The sequence below is a fragment of the Ostrea edulis genome, chromosome 2 (assembly GCF_947568905.1).
Source record: "Ostrea edulis chromosome 2, xbOstEdul1.1, whole genome shotgun sequence".
Taxonomy (NCBI): domain Eukaryota; kingdom Metazoa; phylum Mollusca; class Bivalvia; order Ostreida; family Ostreidae; genus Ostrea; species Ostrea edulis.
Window position 1 is genome coordinate 62,970,227 of NC_079165.1, and position 27,168 is coordinate 62,997,394.

Sequence of the window (27,168 nt, forward strand, 5' to 3'; positions counted from 1 at the left end):
GCAACTTCAAAAAGGTTAAAAATAATTACGCGGAAGTACCGTCGTACGCATGCGACAGTGAATCTCAGGTAAACAACATGGCGGGCATAAATTACAGTTAGGATGATCTATCCGATTAAGTAATATTACAGGTATCGTATCGTGAAAGATGGGAAACAAGGTTAGTACCGTAGGGGATGATGTGAAGCGTCAAGGTGAGGGATCGGGGGTTGACAGCCGCGCCGCTGATGTTTACAAAATGGTGGACTTGAAAGGAGGCGGCGAATTGGTTGAAATGATGAAAAGAGCACGCTGGACCAAAAATTTTAAGGAGATAGATGATACAATACAAGAAAAAGTAAAGACATTTTTATATGACGGTGGACGTGGGAAGAAAGTTCCGATAAGTCATATCATAGAACAGAGGAACAAAGCTCGGCCAAGTGCTGTGAAGACTGGATCAAAGGATAAACAGAAAAAGGCACACGAACAAGCATTATTGAACATGAAATTTCAGGATGGCGAAGGCAATTACCTCCATAACAAACCAGGTGCGTAAATCGATAAATCAATATTTAACGCTTGCCTATTATATTTGCACGCCATTTCTTAAACAGAAAAATACAAATACAGAACGTTTCTAATTATAGTTCAATTTAGATGAAATTAAATAATATTAGAATAATTCTGTGATCACCTGTTGCAGAGATATTATAATAAAAATTTAACAAACATGTTATCAATAATCCAAAAGTACTTTTTCTAATAAAATGTAATTTTAAAGAAATTTTAGTTAATTTTTTTCTCTGCAATAGTTTGTCATAAGATTATTTATAAAGTTAGGACAACTGCTGATATACATGTCTAAAATGATTTTATTTATTTCATGAAAATTGAGGAAGAAATTTGCTTCAACAGAAACTTTTGAAAAAGATCAAATTTAATAGGAACTCATTGTAGGAGTTTCTTTTAAAAGATCATTTTGGAATAACTGTTACATATAAATAATATTTTTTGTTGACCAGTTGCCCTTTAAGATCTATACTTTGAATTTTAAACACAAATAATTTATCTGATGTGTTTAAAAATCATAAACTCATGCTGTTCTTTGATTTGTTACAACCATTATAAATAAACAAAAAATATATTGAAAATTGTTTATTAATAACTATTCTGGTACTTTTGTCTACTATCTGTATATTCACCTGTGACATTAATTTAAATTATTAAAAAAAATTGATGTAGTTTCACCAGTGAGCAAAAGGCTCAAGTGATCATTAGTCTGTACAGTTGTCTTTGTTAACTTTTCACAATTTTATCTTCTCCAGAACCAATGGGCCTATTTCAATTAAACTTAGCACAAATTATCCCTGGGTAAAGGAGATTCAAATTTGTTCAAAAGAGGAGCCATGCTCCCATCAAAGGGGAGGTAATGAAGAAAATGCAAAATTGGGGTGGGGTCAATTAGAAATCTTCTTTTCAAGAACTACTGAGCCAGAAAAGTTAAAACTTACACAAAAACTTCCTGACATAATGTAAATTCAAATTTGTAAATGTAAATCATGTCCCCCAGGGTTAGGGTAGCCGGGTCAATTCGAACCCTGTTGCTGTTGGTATCTATTCATAAAATTCGTTATAAGTTATGTATTCGCTCTTCATTTATTATCAACACAAATAATTTATAGAAATGAAAAAATATTATAGATTTTGTAAAGGTAAAATAAGCTCTTGATTAATGAAAATGCTACAAAAGTCCAATATGGTCCATAACACTCGTGTGGCAGGGATGGAGACCGGACCAGAGTAATGAAAGCCGCATTGCCGTGAGTTTAGCAATTTGAATAATTATCATTTAAAGGAACAGGGATGATATATTATTTAAAATATTTAGCTAAAATATTTGTGGTGATATTAGTTCACATCTAGACGATATTGTACAAATATGGAAATGAACCGGGATTCGAATTGACCGTCTACCTAACATGGCTACGTCAACAAACGAAATCATTTGAAGTTGTGAGTTTTCGGGTCCTATGGGGCTTTAATGAATATTTGAAGGTATGTTTGGACACAAGTATAGTAGGAAAATATGTTAAGAATTTTTTTATATTAAATTTATGAGACAACAACACAAGAATACAACGATATCAGGCCTCAACCGTGCGCAGCTTTTTGTGCGCCGTAAATCGAAGGTTTTTATAATGGATGGATCTGTAGCTCTCTGTTCCGTCACATTATTTTTTCAGAGAGCTACAGTTTTGCAGCTAGGTAAGATGAAGTGTAATGTCATGTCTATATTTTGACGTATGTCACAATACGACTGTGACATAGGTAGATCTTAGGAGTTCGTTTTATGCAACAAAATATTTCCTGACTTATACCAGGAATGTAAGCAAATGGTGATTAAGTAAATGAATATAAATATAAGAAATGAACATCACTTTTGAGGTGTTCATTGTCAATATGAACGGATTTGGATTGAGGCAAATTCTCTGTGAATCGATCGATCGCTAGCGCGATTCACAGAATTTGCCTCAAATCCAAATCCGTTCATATTGACCATGAACAGCTCAAAAGTGATGCTCATGCATTTCTTAAATATTCAGACTACATTGATAGATATTTTAAAAGTGGTGTATAAATATAATCATATGCAACACAAATACTTATAAGAAAGAAAACTAACATATCCATTACCCTATAAAATTGTCTACCGTAATCAATTCTCCAATTTTGGTCAAATTTACCTTGCCCATATAGATTTCCATAGGCTAATAATTTTTGGTTAATCTGTCCTCAAAATTTGGTCAAACCATATTCCCTAAAGGATTTCTGAAGGGTGAATAATTCATATCCCCTAGAGAGTAATGTCTATCTTTTTGCCAAAAAAAGGTCAAACTGTCCCTATTTCTTATGATTATTAACAGTGTAAATGTGCAAGTTTCATATTATTTTTACCATTTCTAATCAATTTGTCATCAAAATTTGGTCAAATTATCCCCAAGAAAGTGATATCAGGCTAGGATCTTACTATGAATTGGTCAAACGTAGTAGTACAATAAAGGTTTAAAACTTAACGAAGTTCCACACTCCTGTGACGTCATAGGATTTTGCAAAGTCAATGATTTAAAGCTGTATGGTCCGAATTACAATTTTTTTTCCCATCTCGTAAAAACGCTATTAAATCATTGTACGTATGTAGTTATGAGACTGTACGACATATCATAAATTATTTCACCTGTTTTAACCCAAATAATTTGATTTTAAATCGATGTTTACAAATAACCGCGTTACTGCCATTTCAAGTGACAGTCACGTGACCAGTTCAAACTTTCAGATCATCTTATCTGTGTAAAACTGTATTTTGTTATAACAGTGCCATACCATAAGTTTAATAGAAATAAAAATATCAAATACTTCTTAGTAATTTTTTTGTTTTACGCTCTTTCAGCCTTAAAACTAGACAGTTGCGTATGAGTTAATACATCATGTTGGGATTCCCCTGACGCGCGTGAGTTTATTTATAGACGTCTATTATTGGATGATTTATATATGTAGCCACTATATTTACTTTCTAAATAATATTCGCACTGTTTTCTTTTACATGCAGATGTTTTCAAGCATATAATTAAGAGAAAGTTAATAACTTTATAAAGTAATTAATCTGCTTTAAAGTAATTATGTACAAAAATAATACATGAACATCGGGTCATACAACTTTAATGACTGGAACATAAATTTTGTTGGAGTCTTTTTCAATAGTTATTGTAAAAAATCCTGTTAGCCATAACATATTTCAAAAGTCTTAGTTATATTTGAATAGTCAATGATATGGTTCAAAATATTGAATCCAAGGACAATAACTCTGTTTTCATTAAATTATTTATCAAGTCCATTATGTGATAGATTTCCTTTATTTTTCACAAACATTTTACCAAGGTGATAAGGAATCATTAGCTGTGTCCTTTCATGAAATTACATGAAATTTTAATCCACAAGTGATTTTGAATAGCTCAGCTGTATGGTGCCAGGCCTCAATTTTTTATGGGGGTGTACATACTCTGGAACCTATAGATTTGAAATTATTAAGGAAAGGTATGGATTTTTTTTCATAAATAACTATAACAAATGTACATCTACTAATATACACAGAAAAAATGATATGTAAACCATGCTATAAGAAAAATGTGTCCACATTTGTTTGTTTTTTAACATTTTGGAAGTAACGCTAATTCAATAATTTTGCACATATTATTCTAAAACTTGATGAACATATTGAAAATGACATGTGTTTACGTTATTGACATGTTTCCTGATAAATAAATGCAATTCAAAAAATATTTTGTTGTTTTTGTTTTAAAATAACAGCAAATAACTGTTTCCAATGAATTTCATAAAAATCTACATAGGGGTACATGACTTCAGTAGTGCCTGTAATGAAAATTGATATGGAAAACCTTAACTGTTTTGCTTTAATCATTACTCTGAATGTTAATTTATTGATTCCAAACACAAAAATGATACTTAAACCCCAAAAATCCAGGACTAAGGACCCACCTTAAAACTTATGAAAGTCATGATCTGAATAAAGTGCACTGTGGTACATGATGCATGTCAGGTAGTGTTCTTTGAAACAACTGGTTATATAATATCTGTAACCCAGCATGGTGAAACAAGTGATAAGACACAACCTTTTTGCAGTAAAATAATCAATTCATCTCATTCTTGTCAGATCCATGAAATTCTCCATAGCTTTATAGATATTGAATCTCCATGTACGGGACAAATAAAATTCTTAGCTACCTTTCTCTGTTTGACATTTTGATCAAAGCATAAAATGTCCTAAACTAATAAGATTATTAGTTTATCATTTAAGAATATTTATTAAATGTATTGTAACTCTATAACTTGCAAAAAAAATTGAGATTTATCTGCTAAATGAATATTTTTTTCATTTCATTACCAAGCTAGGTGTGCATGAATTAAGAATATATCATAGCAGAAAGGGAAGTGGAGGATAGGTACATTAATTTGAAATCCAAAACTTTCAAAATTTACTTTAATTGGTAAAAAAAAAAAAAAAAGATTATGCAGATTTAGTAGAAATTAATTGGGGAAAAACTCCTGAAAAAATTGTGAATTTTGCAACTTCAGGGTTCTGAATCTAGGGTACGTCCAAAATAGTCATATAGTATTAATATAACATATATTATATCTATCTAAATGACTGGGAGTTCTGACAGAAAGAAATAATAGAACATAGATGTAAGAAATAAATTTCATTTTTGAAAATACATGAGGGTTATATGCATGAACTGCAATGCCTCTCACTGGCATACTTTTCATGAAGTGCCTCATTAAGTATTTTGAAGAGAAAAAATTATGATTCTAGGCCTTATATGAGTGCAGTAACCAGTTTACATCATGTATATATAAATTATGTACTATATTTGGTTAAATTAGTTTTTTCTCGAGGCCACTGCAACCTAGTTTTACGTTGCAATGCATTTTACCCCGAGACGCATAAACTGACAAGGTTCGATGATTCTTTTATAAGGCCTCAGACTTTCTAGGTTAAAAGCCAGGCATGGAAAAGCGGACAGATTTAAGCCTTTGCCATTCAATTATTGGCCTGTCATAGACCATGCAAGTAAAAACTTTGAAAGGGGATGAATTACCTAATTTGGGGGACACTTTGACCAAATTCTGAGGATGGATTGCCTGTGACATTTTTGCTAGGAGAAGGATTGGCTGGTATATGTTTGGACTAAACTTAAATTCTGTCTGTGATTAGTTTTCTTTTTCTCTCTCTAATCTTAATATGATACCTTGAAAGAGAGAGAGGTTGTGCAGAATTTATTTTGTTCATATTTACTCTATACATTTTATATCTATTTACTCATTATATTTTATCATATAAAATATTCTATAGAATAACCATATTGCATTGCTGGTAAGTATTTTAAAGATATATTACAATGAATATGCAATTAGAACTGTCAGATTGAAATTGACAGTAAGATTTTTGCTTTCAGACAATTTTGTGGAAGGTAAGCTTACAGTATATGTTTGGTGAATGGAAATGCTACTTGCAATACATTGTACATTTTCCCTGTTTAAAACCTTCACGAGTGTCTATATATATAATGGTGGCTTTTTTGTGCTAAGTTTCACCAGTGATACACTATTGTAATATTTGTGCGATATATGTACATGTATATATATAATATTAACCTTGATTTGTTGTTGTTCACAAATACTCATCCAATGGTTTAACATTTGGTATTTCCACCTCCAGAAAACCACACCTTACCTAAATCAAATTTCTTTTGTTACATAAAAAGTACCAATATGTTAGAAGTTAATGTTTGGCTGCAACATTCATTATTATTGATTTAAAATGTAATTTTTTCATTTGTTTCATTTCTTTTTCTTTGTAGTACAGAACTTGAATACACTTGAATAATCATTGGATTAATGCATATATAGATATCACTTTACATGTGATTTGATATTTACTGTCAATGATATATATAGTTTGAGTTCATAATTATGGTTTTTTATTTATGCACGCAGATAAAAAGTTCCGTGATTGTTGCTGGGACATTGATCAGAGAGGGTCTGTAGGGGAGACGGTCCTCCATTTGTGCCTTCTGAATGCCACTGCAATACATGCTGATCTGGCCAAGCGGTTGATCCAAGCATTCCCAAAAATGATGAATGATATTTACCTTGCTGATGAATATTTTGGTAGTATTATTGAAGGAAGATTTAAAAACCCTATGATAAGAAATTTTATTCCACAAAGTGAATTTGGACCCAATGTCAAAGATGTGAGAGCCAGGCATAAAGCTATAAGTAACTTTTTACTGGCAAGAACTTTATTTTCACATAAATTTGCAGGTTACCAAGATGTGATAGTAAGATTTTTGTGAAATTCGTTCATATATATGGTAATACATGTAGATAAATTATAAATTAAACATTATGTCTTGCTGTTGAGTCCGACAAGATTATGGATGTACTCACAAAATATAAACAGTAATTGCCCTGACATTTAGATTATTATATCATATGACATGATAACTTAGATAGACAGCACCCCAAAAATTTGATGCAAAGGTCAAGGTCACAGTAATATTATTATTAATAACGGTTATTGTTCAATCTGCAAACTTTGTATTTGGTATAACAATAATGAAGACAAAAGTAAAACAACTAAAAAAGGTACATGTATTGTGCATTAGGTTAGGTTAAAGGGCAAAGCCACAATATGATTTCATCAGTTTTCAAGTATTTTAAAACAGTATTTTTACATGGATGGATTATATATATTTCATGGTAATTTTGATATAGGTACTACTTAGTAATAATTGATTGGTATTTTAGTACACTGTACTACTAGTCATAATGAGTTTATCTCATTGTTATTTACTTCTTGTGCAGGAGAAAGCATCTTGCACATTGCCATTGTGAATGAAGATCCAGCAATGGTCAAGTTTCTTTTGGACAATGGAGCTGATGTACATGAGAGAGCCTGTGGAAATTTCTTCAGCCCTGATGATCAGAAAAGTTCTCGTATGGACAATTATGATCATGAATGGGTGGAGGTGACTGCAAAAACAAATTATGAAGGGTAACTATATACTCACATGTTGGATCCCTTTCTCAACACGAATTTCAGAAAAGTTTTAAACTATTGAAATGAGAACTTTCTTTCTTTGAGATGTCCATGATAAAAAATATTTTACAGACATGTGTACCTTGGAGAGTACCCCCTATCCTTTGCTGCCTGCCTTGGACAGGAGGAATGTGTACGACTGCTTGTAGCCAAAGGAGCCAATTTGAACGTGCAGGACACCAACGGAAACACAGTCATGCACATGCTGGTGATCCACGACAGAAAGGTCGGTGTACAAACTACTACAACATAACACATCTTTCAGTATGATGTTATTTAATCTTTGACATCCTCTACTGTCACACTTCTGGATATATCTGGACTCTATTTTCTTTGTAATGGTTCTTGATGATGCTGTTAAAATATGAAGAGTAAATTAACTTTTACAGGAATTACAGTTAACTTACTCATATGCTAATTTGCTGTTGTGATCTATTAGCTTTCGTATACATGTACAGTATTTTGTACAGTGTAGATAGAAATGGAGCACATATGATATCTGTATGCACTTTTACCAAGCAGCAATGGAAGATGGTATCTTACATTCACCAAATTTTATGGACACTTTATATATATAAGGAATTTGTATTTATGTTCAGGAAAATGAATTTGATGGAGAGGTTTGATTTTATTTTGTTAATACACTTTTTCACTTTTTATACAAAAATATATATATATATATATAATGTAGTATTTTTTTTCACTATTGTGTGTTTTATTAACAGTAACATTCAGAGAGCCCAAAAGCTTTTGTACTGCAGTAAAATAGTGTGCTTACTTAGCCACATTAAAACCCTGTAGCAATAACATCAGTGGATACGGTATATACATATCTGTCCATAGATAGGTACTGAATTTTTCATTTGAATGAACAAGTCTAGTGTGTTAATTAAAATTTATCAATACTCTTAACAGTATACAATTATTTCATGCCTACTTGGGAAACAGTCAAAACTATTGTCCCGAGGCAGTAACGAAGACCCGGGAAACTGTTGTCAGAGGCCGTAGGCTGAGGACAACAGTTTCCCGGGTCTTCGCCACTACCGAGGGGCAATAGTTTTGACTGTTTGCCTAGTAGGCATGAAATAATTGTTTTATTACCTAATCTGCTAATCGGGCAATAGTTTCTCACGTGACCGGGAAACAGATTGTGGCATGATCATGAAACAGCAGGTCATGTGTTTCACCCCTGCTCATTTTGTGTACCTTAATTTCTCTACTGATTAAAGTTGGAAAACAGGAAAAAAATATGTAGTAGATTAGGTAATAATAACATATATCATGATATTACAGATTAACTGCCAATACCATCACTGATGGGGCACCTTTTAATATTCAACACATGAACAAACTTAATATCAATAAACTAATTTTCTGGGTTTTTTTCCATAAGATATACACTGATGATTGTATTGTCATTTTAATTATATTTTCACTATGTACTAATTTCCATTTGTCCATTCATCCATCACTTGTTTCTATCACAGTTTCCTCAGAAATAACTCATCACAGCTTCTTGATATTTGGTATTGGGTCTCTCCTTGGCCTCCAATAGTTTACATCATATGACAGATTTACAGATCATACACTCATAGATATCCCTTATTAGTACAGTTTACTTGGGGGGGGGGGGGGGGGGGGGTTTCTAAGAAACAACAAATCACACTCTTTTGATATTTGGTACCAAGCCTCCTGATATGTCATTTCTGATGAAGTGTATCTCTGACGATATCATGCAGGTAGACTTTGTGCAGCAAGAACATGAAAAGCTTGATTGCATGGGGAATGTTATAACATGTGTTCATACAGTGTAATGTTACAGGACCTGTTTTTTGTGATTCGGAATTAATCTAAATTTGATTTGACTAAGATTATAAGCCCTCCCAAAATTTTACATGGTGAGACATCAATAGAGTGATTCTCTCAATCAAAGTAAAAAAATTTGATTGACAACCATGATCACTGGACTTCTGCCTTAATAACTTTCCCTTGGTACATTGTTTTGATAGCCATTAACATAGTTTTCCACTAATTACTGTAGATTCCAAATTTTATGGGAGTACTTAATATCGCGAAATGACTGGTATATGTCAAATTGTGAGAACATGAATTTGCGAGTACTCTGTTGATCAACATTCTTTACATGTATTTTAGCAATATAAAAATGAAACGAATAATTTTAATTCGCAAGTGATTCTTCTCGCAAAATTACGCAATAATAAATTTCTCATGTACATGTATATATTTAGGAATTTATAGTATTTTAATTTTCACCACAAGGATAAATATTAGAATTAGAACAAATATTGAATAATGATTTAACGAAATCAAAATAGATTACCAGCATTTGTAGATTGTTGGTAAACTTTGCAGTAAATTTCAATATAGAGATTTCAAAACTGCAGATAATCTGGACATCCAATAATGTATTTTTCAGACATATGTTGGGATAGCATTTGTTTGACTGTCTTTCCCTTACATCGTTACAGTCCTGTTGAAATTAATAGGCCAATATGCCTCTTACCGTGGGGAATGAGAACACCAAACTTTGAATACAGTCTTTTATTTGAAATATTTGTGATATATTTGTTTATAAGTACATGTATTAGACACTCAGAGGCTGAAAATGAAAACAAAAGACAAATTCTTTTTACAGTGAAATGCATAATAATTTAATTCTGGACGAGAATATGATAAGTGCAATCAATGAAGAATCTCACAGTGCAATAGGAGAGGTCTTGTGTGTAATCACAGACTTCGGTTTACAAACAACATACACTCATTACGCATATTGAGAGCACCAATATGCAGTAATACAAAGTGCAATGCATGTATTGCCTTATTTGGAACTTAGTTAAAATGGTCTATCTTTAGGTTTTATGATAGGATTCTGTTTGAAGCATCTATGTATTAATTACACATTGATTTTTCTGTCAATACCATTGCAGTTATTGATTTTTAGCAGTGTATATCATTTTTAAAGAAACCAGCTTCCAACTGCATGAATTCATACCAGGAGTTGATCTAATATTATATCACTCATGTCATTTTAGTAGTATGTATCAAATAACATACTACATTTTGATAGTCGCTAAGCGTTTTCCTTTTTCTTATTTAGAGTAATATTTCGAGGTTAGTTGATAGTATATTTTTCATTCAGTTGTGGTTTGTTATAATTAGTTTAATGAACATGAGCTCATCCTTTAGGAGCCTTGTGATTCATTAATACATCGACTCATTACTTCTAATATGTTCAGAAACATTCTACAGTGTCTGTGTAGTCCTTCATCCTCTTCATCCTTGTGAATGCCTAATTCAAAACCACTCAAAATGCACTTTGGTTGTACTGTAATTTTACATATTATATTTATCAATAATTATTATAAAATTTTGCACTTTGAACTTCATACCCTTTTTGAGGATGTTGAATTACAATATATACAAATATATTTACATTTAAAGTAATATTTCTTTCTTTTTTACATTAAATCTTAACTACATGCGATATCCTTTTCTTGTTTTCTCTATATTTTCATAAATCAATCTACATCTTGGCAACAGTACAGTCATGTAATAATGAGCTTGATATTAACTACATTTCTTTTTCTTCCATGCCCACCTCAGTATGCTTCTAAACAGGTTTGTATTAGTATAACAGCTTTCATTTATTGGCTATGCATGTATAATATTGTCCTATGTGATGTCCAACCCATGTGAAATAGTTTATGCTTGAATCACCATATGTCCACATAGCACACATATTATATATTCAAATCTACCAATGTTTTTTATGGGTGATAAACCTTGATATTTCATTGTTTATAATTCTCAATATAAATTGGGAATAGCTAGTAACATTTCAGCTGAAAAAATCTTGAATAAAAAAAATTACAAAATGCCTAGTTTTGTGCTTATTATGGAGGCATGAAAATAATGGATGTATGGGAATGAGATTTAGACTATAAATCATGACAATATCCAGGTGGGAAATTACAGTTATGTACAGTAAATGTACAATAAGTGTACAGTAAATATACAGTATGTATGCAGTAAATGTACAGTGTACAATAAGTGTACTGTAAGTGTACAGTAAGCATATGGTAAGTGTAGATACAGTTAGTGTACAGTAAATGTACAATGCACAGTAAATGTACAAAAAGTGTACAATATACAGTAAGTGTACAGTGCACAGTAAGTGTACAATATACAGTAAATGTACAATATACAGTAAATGTACAGTATACAGTAAATGTACAGTAAATGTACAATATGCAATAAATGTACAGTATACAGTAAATGTACAAAATACAGTAAATGTACAATATACAGAAAATGTACAATATACAGTAAATGTACAGTATATAGTAAATATACAGTAAATGTACAATAAGTATACAATATACAGTAAATGTACAATATACAGTAAATGAACTGTATACAGTAAGTGTACAATATACAGTAAATGTACAATAAGTGTTAAGTAAGTAAATAGAAAATGTACAGTAAGTATATGCACTTGCAATTTAATTAACCTACTGGTACATGTATCAGTTATGTAACTTTCACAACTTATGTGTATCAAATTGTTTGTATCAGTTTAAACTTTGATAGAGTACATTAACTTTCCTTTTACCAGACCAACTAGTGAACTAATAACAGGCATATACATGTATACACTGTAGAGGCATAGAACAATTGGAATGGAAAATTGTACAATAGATATGTAGCGGGTCGATGTATGTGTGTGTAGGTTGTGTTTGCTTCCCAGACCAGTGATGTAATATGCATGATAAGATTTTATTCATAACAAATGATGCAGAATAGATCAGGTACATGTAGCAACCAAGGGACTGAACTGTGGTGAACTTTGAAAGCAATAAAAAAAATGATTTCTTACATTGAAATCACATTTACTAATGGATGTGTGGTTATATTGTTAAGCCTTTTTACTTGCACTGAGGATAAACACGTACATCACAGTAGATAGTGCTACTACAACACACACATGGAATCTTGAGTACAATTTTTGTCAGAATAGTAGTATATCTGTATTAATGTGCAGTTGTAGGATAAATTAAGTTTCAAATTATGTATATATGTATCATTTCTAAAATCAGATTGAGCTAGAAAAAAGCCCACGGGTAACGTATAAATGGTGTATATATTGTGAAGAGAAGTAGTTGGTACTGTGTGAATTTGTGATAGATGTTCAGTGGTAGAACATTTTTGTCACTATTCAACTAGTGCCCAGTATTTGACATAAAAGAGATCTTTGTATCATTACTTTCTTCTGAATCTTTTATGTTATTGAGACTTTAAACTTCTGCACATGTTTTGAAGAATTCCAGTTTTAAATCGATGTGTTTTGTGTATGTATTGTGCCTTGTTATTGTTGTATGAGAGTAGTATTACAGCCAGATGTCTTCATAGTGCACTAGCTCACTTCATACATATTTGCACAATGTGTATTCGTGTACTTTGTGTTGTTTTGTTTTTTAATTATTATTTTTTGTTATACCTCTTGGATCCTCTTTACATTTATGTTTTATACAATTCTCTAAGCTGTAAATTTGTACATCAACCTAATATTAAAATTCTATTTACATATATCTTGCTTTGTAACAACCTGGGCCCAGTTGCACAAAAGTTAGTTAAATTTAACTGATAGTTAAAGGCTGTACACTATATAAATGTAAGAGTTAATGACAATGTAATTGTTAGTTAAAGTGAACTGAACTTTGTGCAACTGGGTCCAGTTTATTTTACTGGCACAACAATATGTAACCTTTAATGATGTGTGAAGCACTCTGACTACATTTGATATATTGCTGGGTGAACATCAAGTTTTTTTTCTGTTTATAACAGGACATGTTTAACTTGCTACTAGAGTTGGGTGCAAGGCTGGACATTAAGAACAGACAAGGTCTGACACCACTGACACTGGCTGCAACATTGACCAGAAAAGAGGTAAACTACTGGAATTGTATGTGAAAACACATAACTGAGAATATCTTGTTTTGGTTATCAGAGCTGTAAAAATGAACTTTTATCAATTTATATATTTTATATATTCCATTTATTTAATCCTAATCCTTCATATAGAAATTGTATGAATATATTTATTTGCATACATGTGTAATGAACATATTTACATAAGTAGTTACTGATATGTATTTCAATATGCAGTTTTTAAGATATTCTTTTATTACAATTAACTCCAAAGCAGGATATATAAATTCAGTGAATATATCAGTGTCATTTCTTGTACCTTCATGTCTTTCTCATGCATTTCTGTGGACCCTTGATTGTAAAAAAAAAAAAATATCATAAGAGAAAAAGTAAAGATAATGAACAATGATCAATTTCATAAAGAATACAAAATTAAGATTAGGGCAAACATGGATCCCTGGACAAACCAGAGGTGGGATCAGATGCCTAGGAGGAGTAAGCATCCCATGTTGACTAGTCACATCCACTTTGAGCCCTTTGTCTTGATCAAGTAAACAGAGTAATTCATGGTCCAAAGCATTATGTAAAAACGGCCTAATAATTGATGTGAAAAACGTCAGACTAACGTTGATCTAACGACAGGTTGTAAAATTATAGCAACCACAGAATTTGCAAAATGCTGACTTCAAACAAGACTGTTGAAACCTAGCTTTGTAATATCAACTTATTTGTCTGTAGCAAAAAGTTGATCCTATGCAGAACATGCTCTAGTGTATCAAATCAGTTGAGAGACATAAGCACCATATGCAAGGTGATAATGGAATATTGATTCATAAATATAAAAAAGAGACTGGTGTGTAATTAAATTATCCCTGAACATTTTCATCATCCAGTAAAAAATTTTGAAACAGATGTATGAGCATATTTTGGAGAAGATTCGTCAAGTTTGCTGGATCTATGGAAATGTGACTTGTGCTGGCTATCCCTTGAAGGATATTGACACAATTTCAGAGACTGGAGACATTAACAGGAACTCGGCGCTCAATTTGGTTGTCTATGGGGTAGGTAGAATATTGTATCAAGATTTTGACTGAGATTTTGTGGTAGATATTGTCATTTTGATTTCATTATTCCAAGACATTTATGTGTAACTTGTATTTTTTCCTACATTTTTAGACAGAAGATGGACATCTGGACATGATGGATGGACTCATTGTGGAACTTCTGAAAGACAAGTGGAAAACTTTCGTTGGTCACAGGTTAGTTCTACACACTACAGAGTGCAGATTTGTGTTCTTAGTAACCAGGAAAAGAGCTTTACTAGTAAATCAATCTGTCCACTTTATGATTAATGGATATAAATGAAAAAGAAATTTCACGCCGGAAGCAAAATATGTGCACGGCATAAAAACAGATCTCAAAATATTATAATTAGGTCTGAGTAGCACGAGCTTCCTAACATTATATGCATCATGATGCAAACATGCAATATGATGTGCTGTATCACAATACAGTTTTCATGACTTTAATACCTTGAGATTTCTGAGTTTCCTGTTGTTATGCTCCCTGAAAAATTTTGGGGGAGCATATAGTTGCTCAGATACGATGTCTGTCTGTTCGTCTGTCTATCTGAGCTCATATCTCATAAAAACCTTTCATTAGAAATTGATATAATTGATCACAAATTTTCCTTGAGACAAGGATTTCGGGACCACGGTCTCTCAAGGTCATTTTGGAAAGGTCATTCAGAACATATAAAAGTTCCCTATTCAACAGTTTTTTATATAAAAGTTCCATCTCCTAAACCTTTCATCAGAAATTTATTATAATTTGTCACAAATATTCCTTGGGACAGAGGACTTTTGGACCAAGGTCATTTTAGAAAGGCCAAGGTCACTCAGAACATATACCTTGCTTAATGAAGTATATGGAAAAGGTCCCTTATTTCAACAGTTTTTGAACAGGTATTGATCATATATCACTCAAATAAGTAACAGGTCAATGACTTTCAGAAAAATGTCACTCAAGGTAATTTGTAAAGGTCAAGGTCACTCCAACATATATCTTGTATATGAAAAAAACAACTCATTTCAACAATATTTCAGCTGTTATTGATCTTTTGGACCAAGGTCTCTCAAGGTCATTTTGTAAAGGTCAAGGTTAATCAGAACATATAACTTATTTGAGGAAAAAGTTCCCTAATGCAATAATTTTTGAACAGGTATTGATCATATATCACACAAATAAGTAATAGGCAAATGGCTTTCAGATGAAGGTCATGACAGTTATTGATCATTGTGTAAGTCTTTCGGCAGATGAAGCAGTTCATTGGTTAGATGCATTTCGAGGAGCATCCATCAGTTTTACTGATATTCTTGTTTATTCTATGGTGGTGGTACATTTAGTATTATTTCCAAGATAAAATCACAATGCCTATTGTATTAACACAAGGTTCATTAATTGTTAATAGTAAATGAAGGTTTAAGAACTCTTTAAAACTTATGTTACACTAAGAATCATTCTATATTAATGGCAAATATAACTTACAATTTTTTCACAATATCATACTGATGATACAATATGCATATCATTCAGACTTGCCATCAATACAATTGATATATTACCATGTTGTCACACCTCTAATGATGATCATACATGATACATTAACATTACAAAATGCAGGTGTTTTAGTGTTAATTATATTTTTTTTAAGGTTTTACAGAAGATTTGCCATCTTCTTTGTTTACTTTATCATCTTTATGGTTGCGGTCATCCTACGGCCAGGTAGTGACCTTTGTCCAACTCAAGTTGCCAGCGACAACAATACTACAGTGCAGACAAGCTCTGTCTCAACAGAGAGTGACAGTTGTTATCTCATTAAAGCTTGTCGAACCGAAGATAAGGTAGATAGCTGTATAATACTGTATGTACACATATTGTATTATAGCAGTTTAGTGCAATTGTATGTCATAAATATTTGAGTATACACATATAATTGTGTTATAGCACTAAATTCAACTGCTTAGTAGATAAATTTTCAGAAATTTTGCATGTGTTTTGGCAAAATCTTTATGCACAAAAATAAACATGAAATATTACAAAATTTATAGTATTTATTCACAAAAAATGAATCATTTAAAAAAACACCAAAAACAGATTCACGGTATATCATTGTCAAAGACACTTAAATTTAGTACTGCTCTAAGTACACAGAACTGATCGATTTTATATGACGGTAAATGTACATAGCTCATATTAGATGAAGATTGTGGCACTGACCTGCATGAACATACGTTTTCCTCCAAATCACGTGACAGCAGGTTTTTACTGTTTAAATTTTGACAGTAGCTTGTTATGAAAAATGTTTAAATTAACATCCATATGTCTGCTGTGATATTACAGGTGAGGTTTGCCCTGGAGATATTGCTTCTCATAGGAGCGGTGTGGTACATATTTATAGCCATGAAAGAGATTTACCATCAAGGATTCAGAGTTTTCTTCATTACTCTAGTAAGTTGCAATTTTACATTTGAAATCTTGTAAAATATTTTGTTTATAAGAAAAGCTGTGGCCCATGAGAGTACATTTACAATACATGCTTTGACCTCAGGCACTAAACCCTCATTGCAAATGTATATATCTGTGAAACTAGTTAATATGGACATGATATGTAACAGAAAATATGTGATATTTTTTAATTTGATGTTTGGTGCTGAAATCTGTGCAGTTTACAAGATAAGATAAGATAAGTTTATTCCAATTTTGGGCCCAGAGGGCATAACAGTAAGACAGTTTATAAAGAAGGAAATTCATGAAAGAAAGAAAGTTTACAACATTAACTACAGGTTACATAGACTGCAAACTGCATGTGGATGCAGCATGTTGGGGAAACAAGTACATACATATATGAATTGCTAATCATGTATATACACAAGTAAATGGACAGTATCAGTATTATACCAACATATGAATAATAAACTATAATGATTTTTTTAAAGCATCACTTCTTTTTCTGAAAGTTTGCTCTAAATATTCACTCAGTTTGACAATTACTGGTTTGTCTTCATTAATCATCAACCAAGTAAATTTGTCATTATTTGTTAGATAAATAAAATTTTTGTTGAGCTTGTATATACCATTAAAAAACATATTTCTCTCTTCAACATAGAATGGACAATCAGTAAGGAAATGAAATTCATCTTCAACACAGTTAAGGTTGCATAATTCACATATTCTTTTGTTTCTTTCTAAAGAAATCTTCTGTCCAGAATTGGTTTTTGTAAATTCATATCTTCCTCTTTCAATTCGAAGGTCATGTGCACTAATTCGAAATTACACAACATTTCATATTACACAACATCTGGATTAGGCAAGCTTCACTGTGTGTACTATACATGTTAGGCGGGTTGGAGGAAGGGTGGTAGTGGTGTTAACTACAAATTCAATGTTTGTGACTTTAACATGCATGTAAATAACTGGATTTTGGAATAAAAGACCTTTTGGTCTGTTACTTTGAGAACTAAGATACAGTGTATATATGATCAAGCACAATCAAACATTCCCTGACACAGACTTTTTTGTGTTGAATAGAAAGGTGCCCCGGCCAAGGCCCTGTTCCTGTTGTCAGATGTGCTGGTGGTTTTGATGCTGCCTGGACGAGCTTTGTGTCAACATGAGTACGAGGACATTATAGTTGTGTTTGCCATCCTGTTCACAGCTCCATACTTCCTCTTCTTCTGCAGGTACCTAGCAATTTCTTCCATAATTATACCGCATGCAGGAGGGCATATCTCCTCCTGTTGTCTGTAACACACTTCTGTTATTATTTTTTTTTTTTGGTATGAATTCACAGTAGACTTAATTTGGTTAAAAACTATACTACATCATGTTTTTAGATCTTTTGATCATCAGCCTCATTCACCCCAGGGAAATTATATCATATTCAGCCATTGGCCTCAGTGAATATCATTTCCTTGGGTGGATAAATCATAATGTCAACTTCATCAAAAGTTAATACTTGTATATTTTCTTGATATACTAGTACATATTCAAAATTTCAACTGCATTATTCTGATCAAGTGCTGATGTTGGCTTCTTGATGTCTGATAGCAGTTTCCCCTTTGTAAACAACACATTTGTAAGTCTATGACTTACATGTATCTCCTTTGATATACAATATTCTGTACATTTTATGTACTTATGTCACACATACATATTGTACATGTGTATATAAATACAAGATTAAAGGTATAATTATTGTAGTCATTATTAGCAGTACCTGTAGCTTACACTGTATATATAGCTTCAATCTAATTAAAATCAGATCCTAGGATACGCTCACAATCGCTACAATAGGATCTGACATAACTCCATTGGGGGTCATGTCCACATGTCCTTTTGCTTGGAATATTCATGAGAACTATCAGCCAGTCAGATTGTGCAATACAGACAATGATGGCTATTCAGGCGGTTCCCAGCAATTCGTAAACAAGTTGCAGTAATCGCTTTCCCACAAAGTTTATTGCACACTATAAAATTGTATATTCTCACATAAGGAATTTTAAACTTTCGCAATAATGCCTAATCTATGCCATCCATACAAACAACAAAACGTACGAGATAAAATACACCCAAATCAAATTCATTTTGAATTCCTATTTATGTATGAATAGGGATGGGTATGATTTGAATAGTTTTCAAGATGGTTTATTTAAATAACACGAGGAATATAACACCAGTCGATGTAAACGGTGCATTGTGACGTCGCATCTAGCTGCGATATGTTTTCTTTCAAACCAAACAATCACAGCCATTTTCCTTGAATTGTGAACACTGAACACCAATGATTTCAAAGCCGACACGCTGATTGGCTGACATTAAGTTCATCTGAACATGACCCCTAATCGGGTTATGTCAGATCTACTTATGCAGAATATACGGCGCGGATCTAAGAAGTCTGATTTTAATTAGATTGTATATAGCTTGTTATAGCTAGTTTTTTTTTTAATCCTTGATATTCATTTTGTAACTCCTAAAGTGTGGAAGGTGACCATGTCCATTTTACTTTTCAGAGGTTTTAAGATAGTGGGTCCATTTGTTGTGATGATTTACAATATGATTGCTGGAGACTTGCTGAGATGGATCATCATCTATTTGGTCTTCATTATTGGTTTTTCTCAAGGTATGTACATGTGTACTGGTCATTACAGACTCATACATGATACTTGTGCTGTCAGTCCAATGATTCATGGTATCATGTTCTTGTCATAAAATTACTTGAAGTTCCTAAAGGATCCAGTTTTCAGAAGAAAACTTATGATTTGTAGCAATATTTAGATGGGTTTTTTATGCTTAATATTTAGTCTAATTGATAAGATCTTGTTTTACACCTAGCAGCAAAGTTAGGGAGTGGGGGGTGGGGGTATGCTGTAATCCAAGAGGTTTTCCAATTTATTTTCCATTAAACTTCAAACCTCACTCACATTTTCAATTAGACCGAGACAAGCATTTGCCTTACTGGATTTGTGGTCAAAATGTTGAAGGTCAAGCCCACAGGGTCCTATTGACATAAGAAATGGTTTCAGAGTTGGTTGAATTCCCTTTCCACCCTGAGTCAATGATTTCGCATGTATAGAGACAGAATTTGCCCTATTGATTTTGGATATAAAAGTCCAAATTCCAAGCTCATGGAGCTCAAACACAGCAAAATAATTTTTGGACACCCTTTTAAATTCCCTCGCCTCACAGAATTCTGAGACTTCACATGCATATTTCCCAAGAGACCAGGATGTGCCCTATTGATTGTGGGTGAAATGGTTAAAGTGATAAGTCTTGACAAGGGAAATGGGACTGTAATTAAAGTCTTCTTTTATAATAAATAGATAAGGAAACTGAGAAAGAGTTAAGATGTAAATATTTGGTGGCATCTGAATATGCAGTGTATGTTATACACCCAAGTTTGGGTGTAATCATGAGTGTATGTGTTGGAGGAGGGAGTATTAAATATTTGTTAGCCCCATTGACAACTCTAAATAGCTACTGTATGCATGTACAATGTATATTTACATGTACCATACCGTACTTGGACGTAAAAAAAAATAATAAAAATAATGCCTTACAACCCAAGGAATATGAATTTTTGTTTTCAGTATGGTTACTGAATTACATTGCATTACATTGCACTTTCTAATAATGATAAAAATTCAGGATAATGATAACATTTAATTTTTTTTTTCAGCAATGTACATAATATTTTTAAACATAGAAGGAAGTCCTTTCAATGACCCAGTGGAAGCCATCATGTGTATGTTTATGATGTCACTAGGAGAGTTTGGGGACTACTATGAATCTTTTAGTCAGACCAATCATCCAATTCTAGCCAAAGTAGGGGACACTACTCTGTATGCTGGTTGTTGTTTCCATTTAACTCTGTTGTCATTAACCCTAAGTTTTGTTGGTCACTCAAGTCACACTCTGTGGTAAACAGGTGTGATTTATGCATCTTGTTAATTAAGCATTTCAATCCTCTTCTTTCAATTCTGTTGTTAACAAATGTTCATTGTTACACAGTGTGATTATACAGCGTATAGTTTAGTGTTCTGCTTTTGACATGCTTTATGATGTACATGTATTTGGTCATCAGATCTTTTCAAATCATTCCCCAGTCAGTACTAATACAGGACTGTAATTCTTTTAAAGTAGAACATTCAGATAGTATGGTGGTGTTCCAGTGACACTGTTTTCTGAAAGGCATATTTCAAAGCAATTTTTTGGGACTTGCTGATATTCATGAGAACATGCAAAAGTTATCAAAAGCAGAGAATTGTTGTATAAAATTTATGATTAAGATGTGCATTGTTTTGCTTTAGTTAACAATCACGGATGTTGCACAGCTATTAATTTAGCAACATTTACTGTTACACAATTCTGAATAAAGGAGTGGCATTTTTATCCCCTCTCAACAAAGTTGTTGGGGATGTAGTAAGTTACCTGTTACACATAGTAAGTGATTGACTATAACAAAGTTGTGGACATCATTCAAAGGATACCATTCCAGTTTCTACAGATATAGTGGATGCAGAGAGAAAAATTGGTATCTATTTTCGAGTCAAAAGGTCAGACTTCAAGGTCATTAACATTGATTGAATATAACTGTGTTGTTGACACCATATACCATAATTGCTACAGGTATGACAAGAGGGGAAGAGAAAATTGCCCATTAATTTTAGGATCAAAATGTCAGGGTTACTACCTATAATTGAAACCTGAAAATGTGAATACATTTAAAAGAATACCCTTTGATCTTTAGGCCTCATACTGGCTATGTACATTGCAGGTGGGAGAAGATGCCTATTGATGTTTAGATCAAAGGTCAAAGATTAGAATATAAGTTAATGTTTGAAAATGATACCCGTTGAATTATGCCATGTTATGTGGGAATGCCCCCACTTGGTGGTGCCCTTGATCATTAGTTTTCAAATAGAATACATTCATTTGTAGTTTTACATTATTGCCAAACTGTGATGGATAAGATTACTTATAAATAATTACAGAGTGTATACCTTTATCAAGATATGACTTTGGAAATTAATACATTCTTGAATGTGGGTTGGTTGGTCTTGCGTTTTAGTCTTTCAGTATCGTCATTTAGTTAATCACATTTCTAGCTACAGAACTGGCTTGCTGATCTGAAAATTGATGAATGACGAGGAAAATCTTTCAGATTGGCGAGCTAGTGCAATTCTGCAGCCATCAATTTTCAAAACCTTTTTGTGATTGCACTGTTCTTGTTTAATTAAACTTTTCAGACTTGTTTGATTATCTTTGGGTGTCTTTATTTTTCAGGGCTGTTTATTTTAATTTCTGAATTCTACTTCTTATATGTTTGTATCTATGATATTTCAGTCTGAACACTTTGTTTTAACTTTCCTTCAGTTACATGTGTTTATTTCAGCTTTTTATATTGCGTTTATTAATGGCACCTGTGACCCTGATTCAAATCCATGTGTTTTCACAAGCCCCATTGAGTCAATGCTCGGAATGTTTGCTATGAATGTTGGAGAATTTGAGGACATTTACGGCACTTTTGATTACTCTGAGTATCCCACCTTCATGAAAGTAAGTCAGATTTGGAACACAGAAGTACCATATGGGCTGGGAAATGGGGATATTTCATGATAGTATATGTAAACATATTTCCTTCAGTACTAGTAGTAGAAATGAGTGCTTCCTGTACGTTAAATTTATGGTCACATTTTCCGTATGTTTCCCCATATAGAACTACAGAGACACATTAGGTACCCCATATTATTCATCCCATTTTATGTAGTTTTTGATTATCATAGCTGCCTTGCTTTTGAATTTTTGTAATTTATTTTTGCCTAGACATTGTGAATAGATTAGAGGCACTTTTGAGTGTTAATATTTAGTAGATATTTGACTTTATGAGTACTTTGTATTGAAACATTTTTTATGCACTTTTTTTCCCCTTTTCAGTACATTTGAATTTCTTGATTTACAAGGCATACTCCACATTAAATTTTATTGATATTCACTCTAACACAGAGAGAGCTGTTTTCTAATAATTCCTTCACTACGTGTAATATGTGTTCTACCCGGACACCCTTAAAATTTCACTCTGTTTTAATTGATCATCCCAATAATCAGTTTGAATGGGTTACTTTCAGATTAACTTATATACCACAAGTTCTGCATCTTCCTCTTTAATATATTTGAAAAATAAAATTTCAACATCATTAACAAATATATGGAGCCAATAAATTATGTGAAATCATTTCAATCTATGATATATTGACTTGATCTGGAAAACCAGTACCCAATATTAAACAAGATAAATGCTTTTATCCCCAATGTTTTGTGAAAATTAAATATTTTGAAGATATTCTAGTTTCATTCACTGTGTACCATTTAGATAATATTCATGATCTACATGATTATGGTGACCCTGCTGCTGGTGAACATGTTGATTGCTATGATGGGAAATACATATCAACTGGTCAATGAGACACAGAAAGAATGGTTCAGACAGGTAACACTGCAGGCATTTATTTAACACTTTTTGTAACAAAAGCTAGCATAATAGTGCAATCCTTAATTGAGTTATGCATTTGGGAATTTTTTCTACTGTTTGTAGGCAGGTATATATATAGTTCTATTTTTAGCTGTGTACATATTGTATGAAATTAGCACTACAAGCATAAAGGTCAAAGAGCAAAAATATGACAACAGCTTTTATTACTGTATATACCCATCAATGTTTCATTTTTTTGACACTGTGGATTTCACAGTGTGTGATCCAATTTTCTGGATCACCACTGTGGTTTTCTGATTCCGTATGAGAATCCTCCAAAACTGATGACGTCGCATTGCATCAACACGTTTGTTGGGGAAAATTCGACTGCGTCACAAACAAAACTGCACACACAAAATATAATTTCACTGTATGTCTGTGTTTTTGATAATTTGGATTACATTTATTATTTCATAGATGTGGAAGGGGGTATTTAATAAATTTATCATTACTACAGTAACTTGATCCGAAAAGTTAGATCTCGTTTTGCTGACAGGTGCGGATCATCAGACCAAACTTGACGCTTTGCCTCTAATTTGATTTGATGATCCATGCCTGTCAACTCGATGTGATCCAACTCTTTGGATCAAGTTTCTGCTGTTATAATATATGTAGATAATTATGTTTATTATATACCCATCAATGTATCGTTCTTTGATACTGTGGATTTCACAGCATGTGATCCGGTTTTCCGGATCACCACACTGGTTTTCTGATTCCGTATCAGTATCCTCTGAAACTGATGACGTCACAATGCATCAATGCAACGTTTTTTGCTTAAAATATTGGCCGCGTCACAAACAAAACTGTATACGCAAAACATAATTTCACTGTATGTCTGTATTTTTGATAATTTGGATTACATTTAGTATCATATAAATGTGGATTTAAAATGCATAGGGGGTATATAATAAATTTATCATTACTACAGTAACTTGATCCGAAGAGTTGGATCACGTCTCGTTGACAGGTGCGGATCATCAGATCAAACTCGACGCTTCGCGTCTCGTGTGATCTGATGATCCGCGCCTGTCAACTCGACGTGATCCGACTCTTCAGATCAAGTTACTGTAGTAATAATATATGTTTACAGTATGCATTATTTGATATCATTTTGCAGAGAAATTTCGTCTAACTGATTTGACTAGAAAAGGAATAGAATTAGATAAACATATGGATGCTCGGTAGTATATAACATACATACAATTGAGATAACAATTAATAAATCATCATTTCAGTGGGCTAAAATTGTTCTGGTGGTGGAACAGAGTGTAACAACAGAGATAAGAAGGACCCAGCGTCTAAAGTATTCCCAACCAAGCGCAGACGGAGACAGAATGTTTATTGTTCGATGGCATCAAACTGTAAGTTTGACAAAATCTTTAATCATCTATATAGCATCATCATCCTATGGTACAATTGACATATGGTTCTTTATCACTCTCACTGCATGAGAATTTTAATGATATCAACAAATTCTCAATTTACTTATAGACCGTTATGTATGTTAATGTAATATTCCACAAACTGTGACTCTATCTTCACTATGCGTTACCAGTAATAGAACTTCAAATACAAATGAGCAAATATACTCAATTGTTGTACACAGCAAAAAGAACAGGAGGAGATGGCTCGACAGAAGGAGGAGATATATCAGAAGCAGAGGAAAGCTGCTGCCGAGAAAAAGAGGAGTGTCTTCCGTAAAGCCTCCAACCCCAAAATGATTGACACTCGGGAGGCAGAGGTGGGCCACATCAATGTGTAACCAGGGGGAGATAATAGGAAAGGGGTATTGCTTTTGCCAGGAAGTGCTAATGGAATTAAAATGGAACTGCCAGTTCAAATCTTATTCTAAATATACACTGCATATTGTGATAGATGGTTTTATGTTTACAATGAAAAATGTCCACATTTATTTGTGGTGCATTAATTTACTTTGAAATTTTGTAAACTTTTATTTCCCCCTTTCCTTCCTTAAATGTACATGATTGTATGGCATGTATAATTGTAGTAACTTCTGAAATCAGTCACAAGTTTTCCAATTTCTAGTCAGTCCGTTATTTTGCGAGACTTTTAATTTAGATCAACTTTGAGAATATTTGCTTTTTGTAAATATGTGCCTTTCACATGCCATTATGTAATGATATTGCAAAAGGGTACACATGTGACAAGTGTTGTCAGTCCAACACAATTTATTTTACACAATGTCCGTCCATGCTATTAACCTATTGCCTTGAATTTTTCTGAACCATTGTATTTATAGTGACCTGAAGATAATTCCTGCCTTTTATATTGAACAGTCAAACACAGAAATAATAATTCAACACCTGCATGTTCTTGTATTATTATTTTTTTATGACATCTTGTTTTTGTTTTGTTGTATTATTCCTAGCAGAGTAATTTTGCCATTAATCATTATAAAGACATCAAGCTAATGAAACTTATTGATCATAAGCACAACATATAAAAGGACATACATGTATGCGACATTTTCTCTAAAAAAAATTATTTGTTCATCTCATTGATATGAGCAGTTCTTGTATGTTTTCCGAAATATGTTTTGAATTTTATATTGTAGTAATATTACCATGCTCTGTATATCGACCTGGAGAGCTTAGTGGTTAGATCACCTAACTAGTAATACGAGGGTCCCAGAATCGATCCCCAATTGTTTCAAAGTTTTTATAATTTCTCAGTTTTGTTACAATAACTTTGTACAATGTAATGTCCATATAATACATGGACAAACCTCTGTAGTACATACATGCAAGAGTTGACTTCACATTTTTACTTGCAACAAAGGAACTATCAAAATGTACAGTGTACCAACTCTAAAATAGACATGGTAATATATCCAAAGATGTTTTGTAGAAATGACATAGAATGCAAATGAATTGTATGGGAAACATCACCCCAAAAACTATATTAAGGATCTTTTATGTACTATACATTGTGATATATACAGGTATATATATGTTTTATAGAGTTTATTTTTAAAATCTCAGCATACTTATTTTTCAGCAGGAAATCTTATGAGCACTTGTTTTTTTTTGGACAATGCTGTATTGTTATTAAGTAAACCAGACTGATAGTCCTTGTGTTTACAAAATAAACATTGTAACTCAGATTTCTGTTCTTTCATCACATGAACACTGCACAGCCTGCAGATAAGAGGGCGTTCTGTGTTTGTCGACTTGTAATTCAGTGTGTATAGTATACATTTATTGCATGATAGCGAGGGAGATATGAAGAGTTATTCACCAAAAAAAAATCATATACCAAAACAAAGCAAGACTACAAAAATGCAATTGAAATTGCAAAAAAAAATAATCCTGCATTTGCCCATTTATACATCTGTATGTAGCTGATCTACCCTCTAACAGTAGCACCACCCTTTCAACATATTAAACAATACAAGCAACGAAATAGTGATATGATAACCATTTATTACGTTTCCTTTCTCCCTGAA

The 27,168-nt window shown here is 32.6% G+C and overlaps 1 protein-coding gene across 12 annotated transcripts; it reads left to right on the top strand.

Annotated features, from left to right (window-relative positions):
* Positions 1-17: 17 nt before the first annotated feature.
* LOC125679177 (transient receptor potential cation channel subfamily V member 5-like) lies at positions 18-26,826 on the top strand. 12 transcript variants are annotated; one of them, XM_048918153.2, is made up of 19 exons: positions 35-530; positions 6,015-6,029; positions 6,556-6,729; positions 7,426-7,615; positions 7,733-7,886; positions 8,260-8,280; positions 11,285-11,299; positions 12,778-12,801; positions 13,526-13,627; positions 14,521-14,670; positions 14,786-14,868; positions 16,323-16,512; positions 17,012-17,119; positions 18,200-18,351; positions 19,681-19,790; positions 20,847-20,992; positions 23,541-23,657; positions 24,938-25,063; positions 25,309-26,826. In XM_048918153.2, exons 1-19 carry the CDS (start codon positions 149-151, stop codon positions 25,462-25,464), a joined length of 2,415 nt encoding a protein of 804 aa, XP_048774110.2. In that variant the 5' UTR covers positions 35-148; the 3' UTR covers positions 25,465-26,826. The 12 variants fall into 12 exon arrangements, 11 of the variants coding, with proteins under 11 accessions (XP_048774110.2, XP_048774117.2, XP_048774107.2 ...); XM_048918150.2 differs by lacking the exon at positions 20,847-20,992 and adding an exon at positions 22,563-22,726 and having other exon boundaries at positions 38-530; XR_007371731.2 differs by lacking the exons at positions 24,938-25,063; positions 25,309-26,826 and adding an exon at positions 22,563-22,726 and having other exon boundaries at positions 18-530.
* The last annotated feature ends 342 nt before the right edge of the window (positions 26,827-27,168 follow it).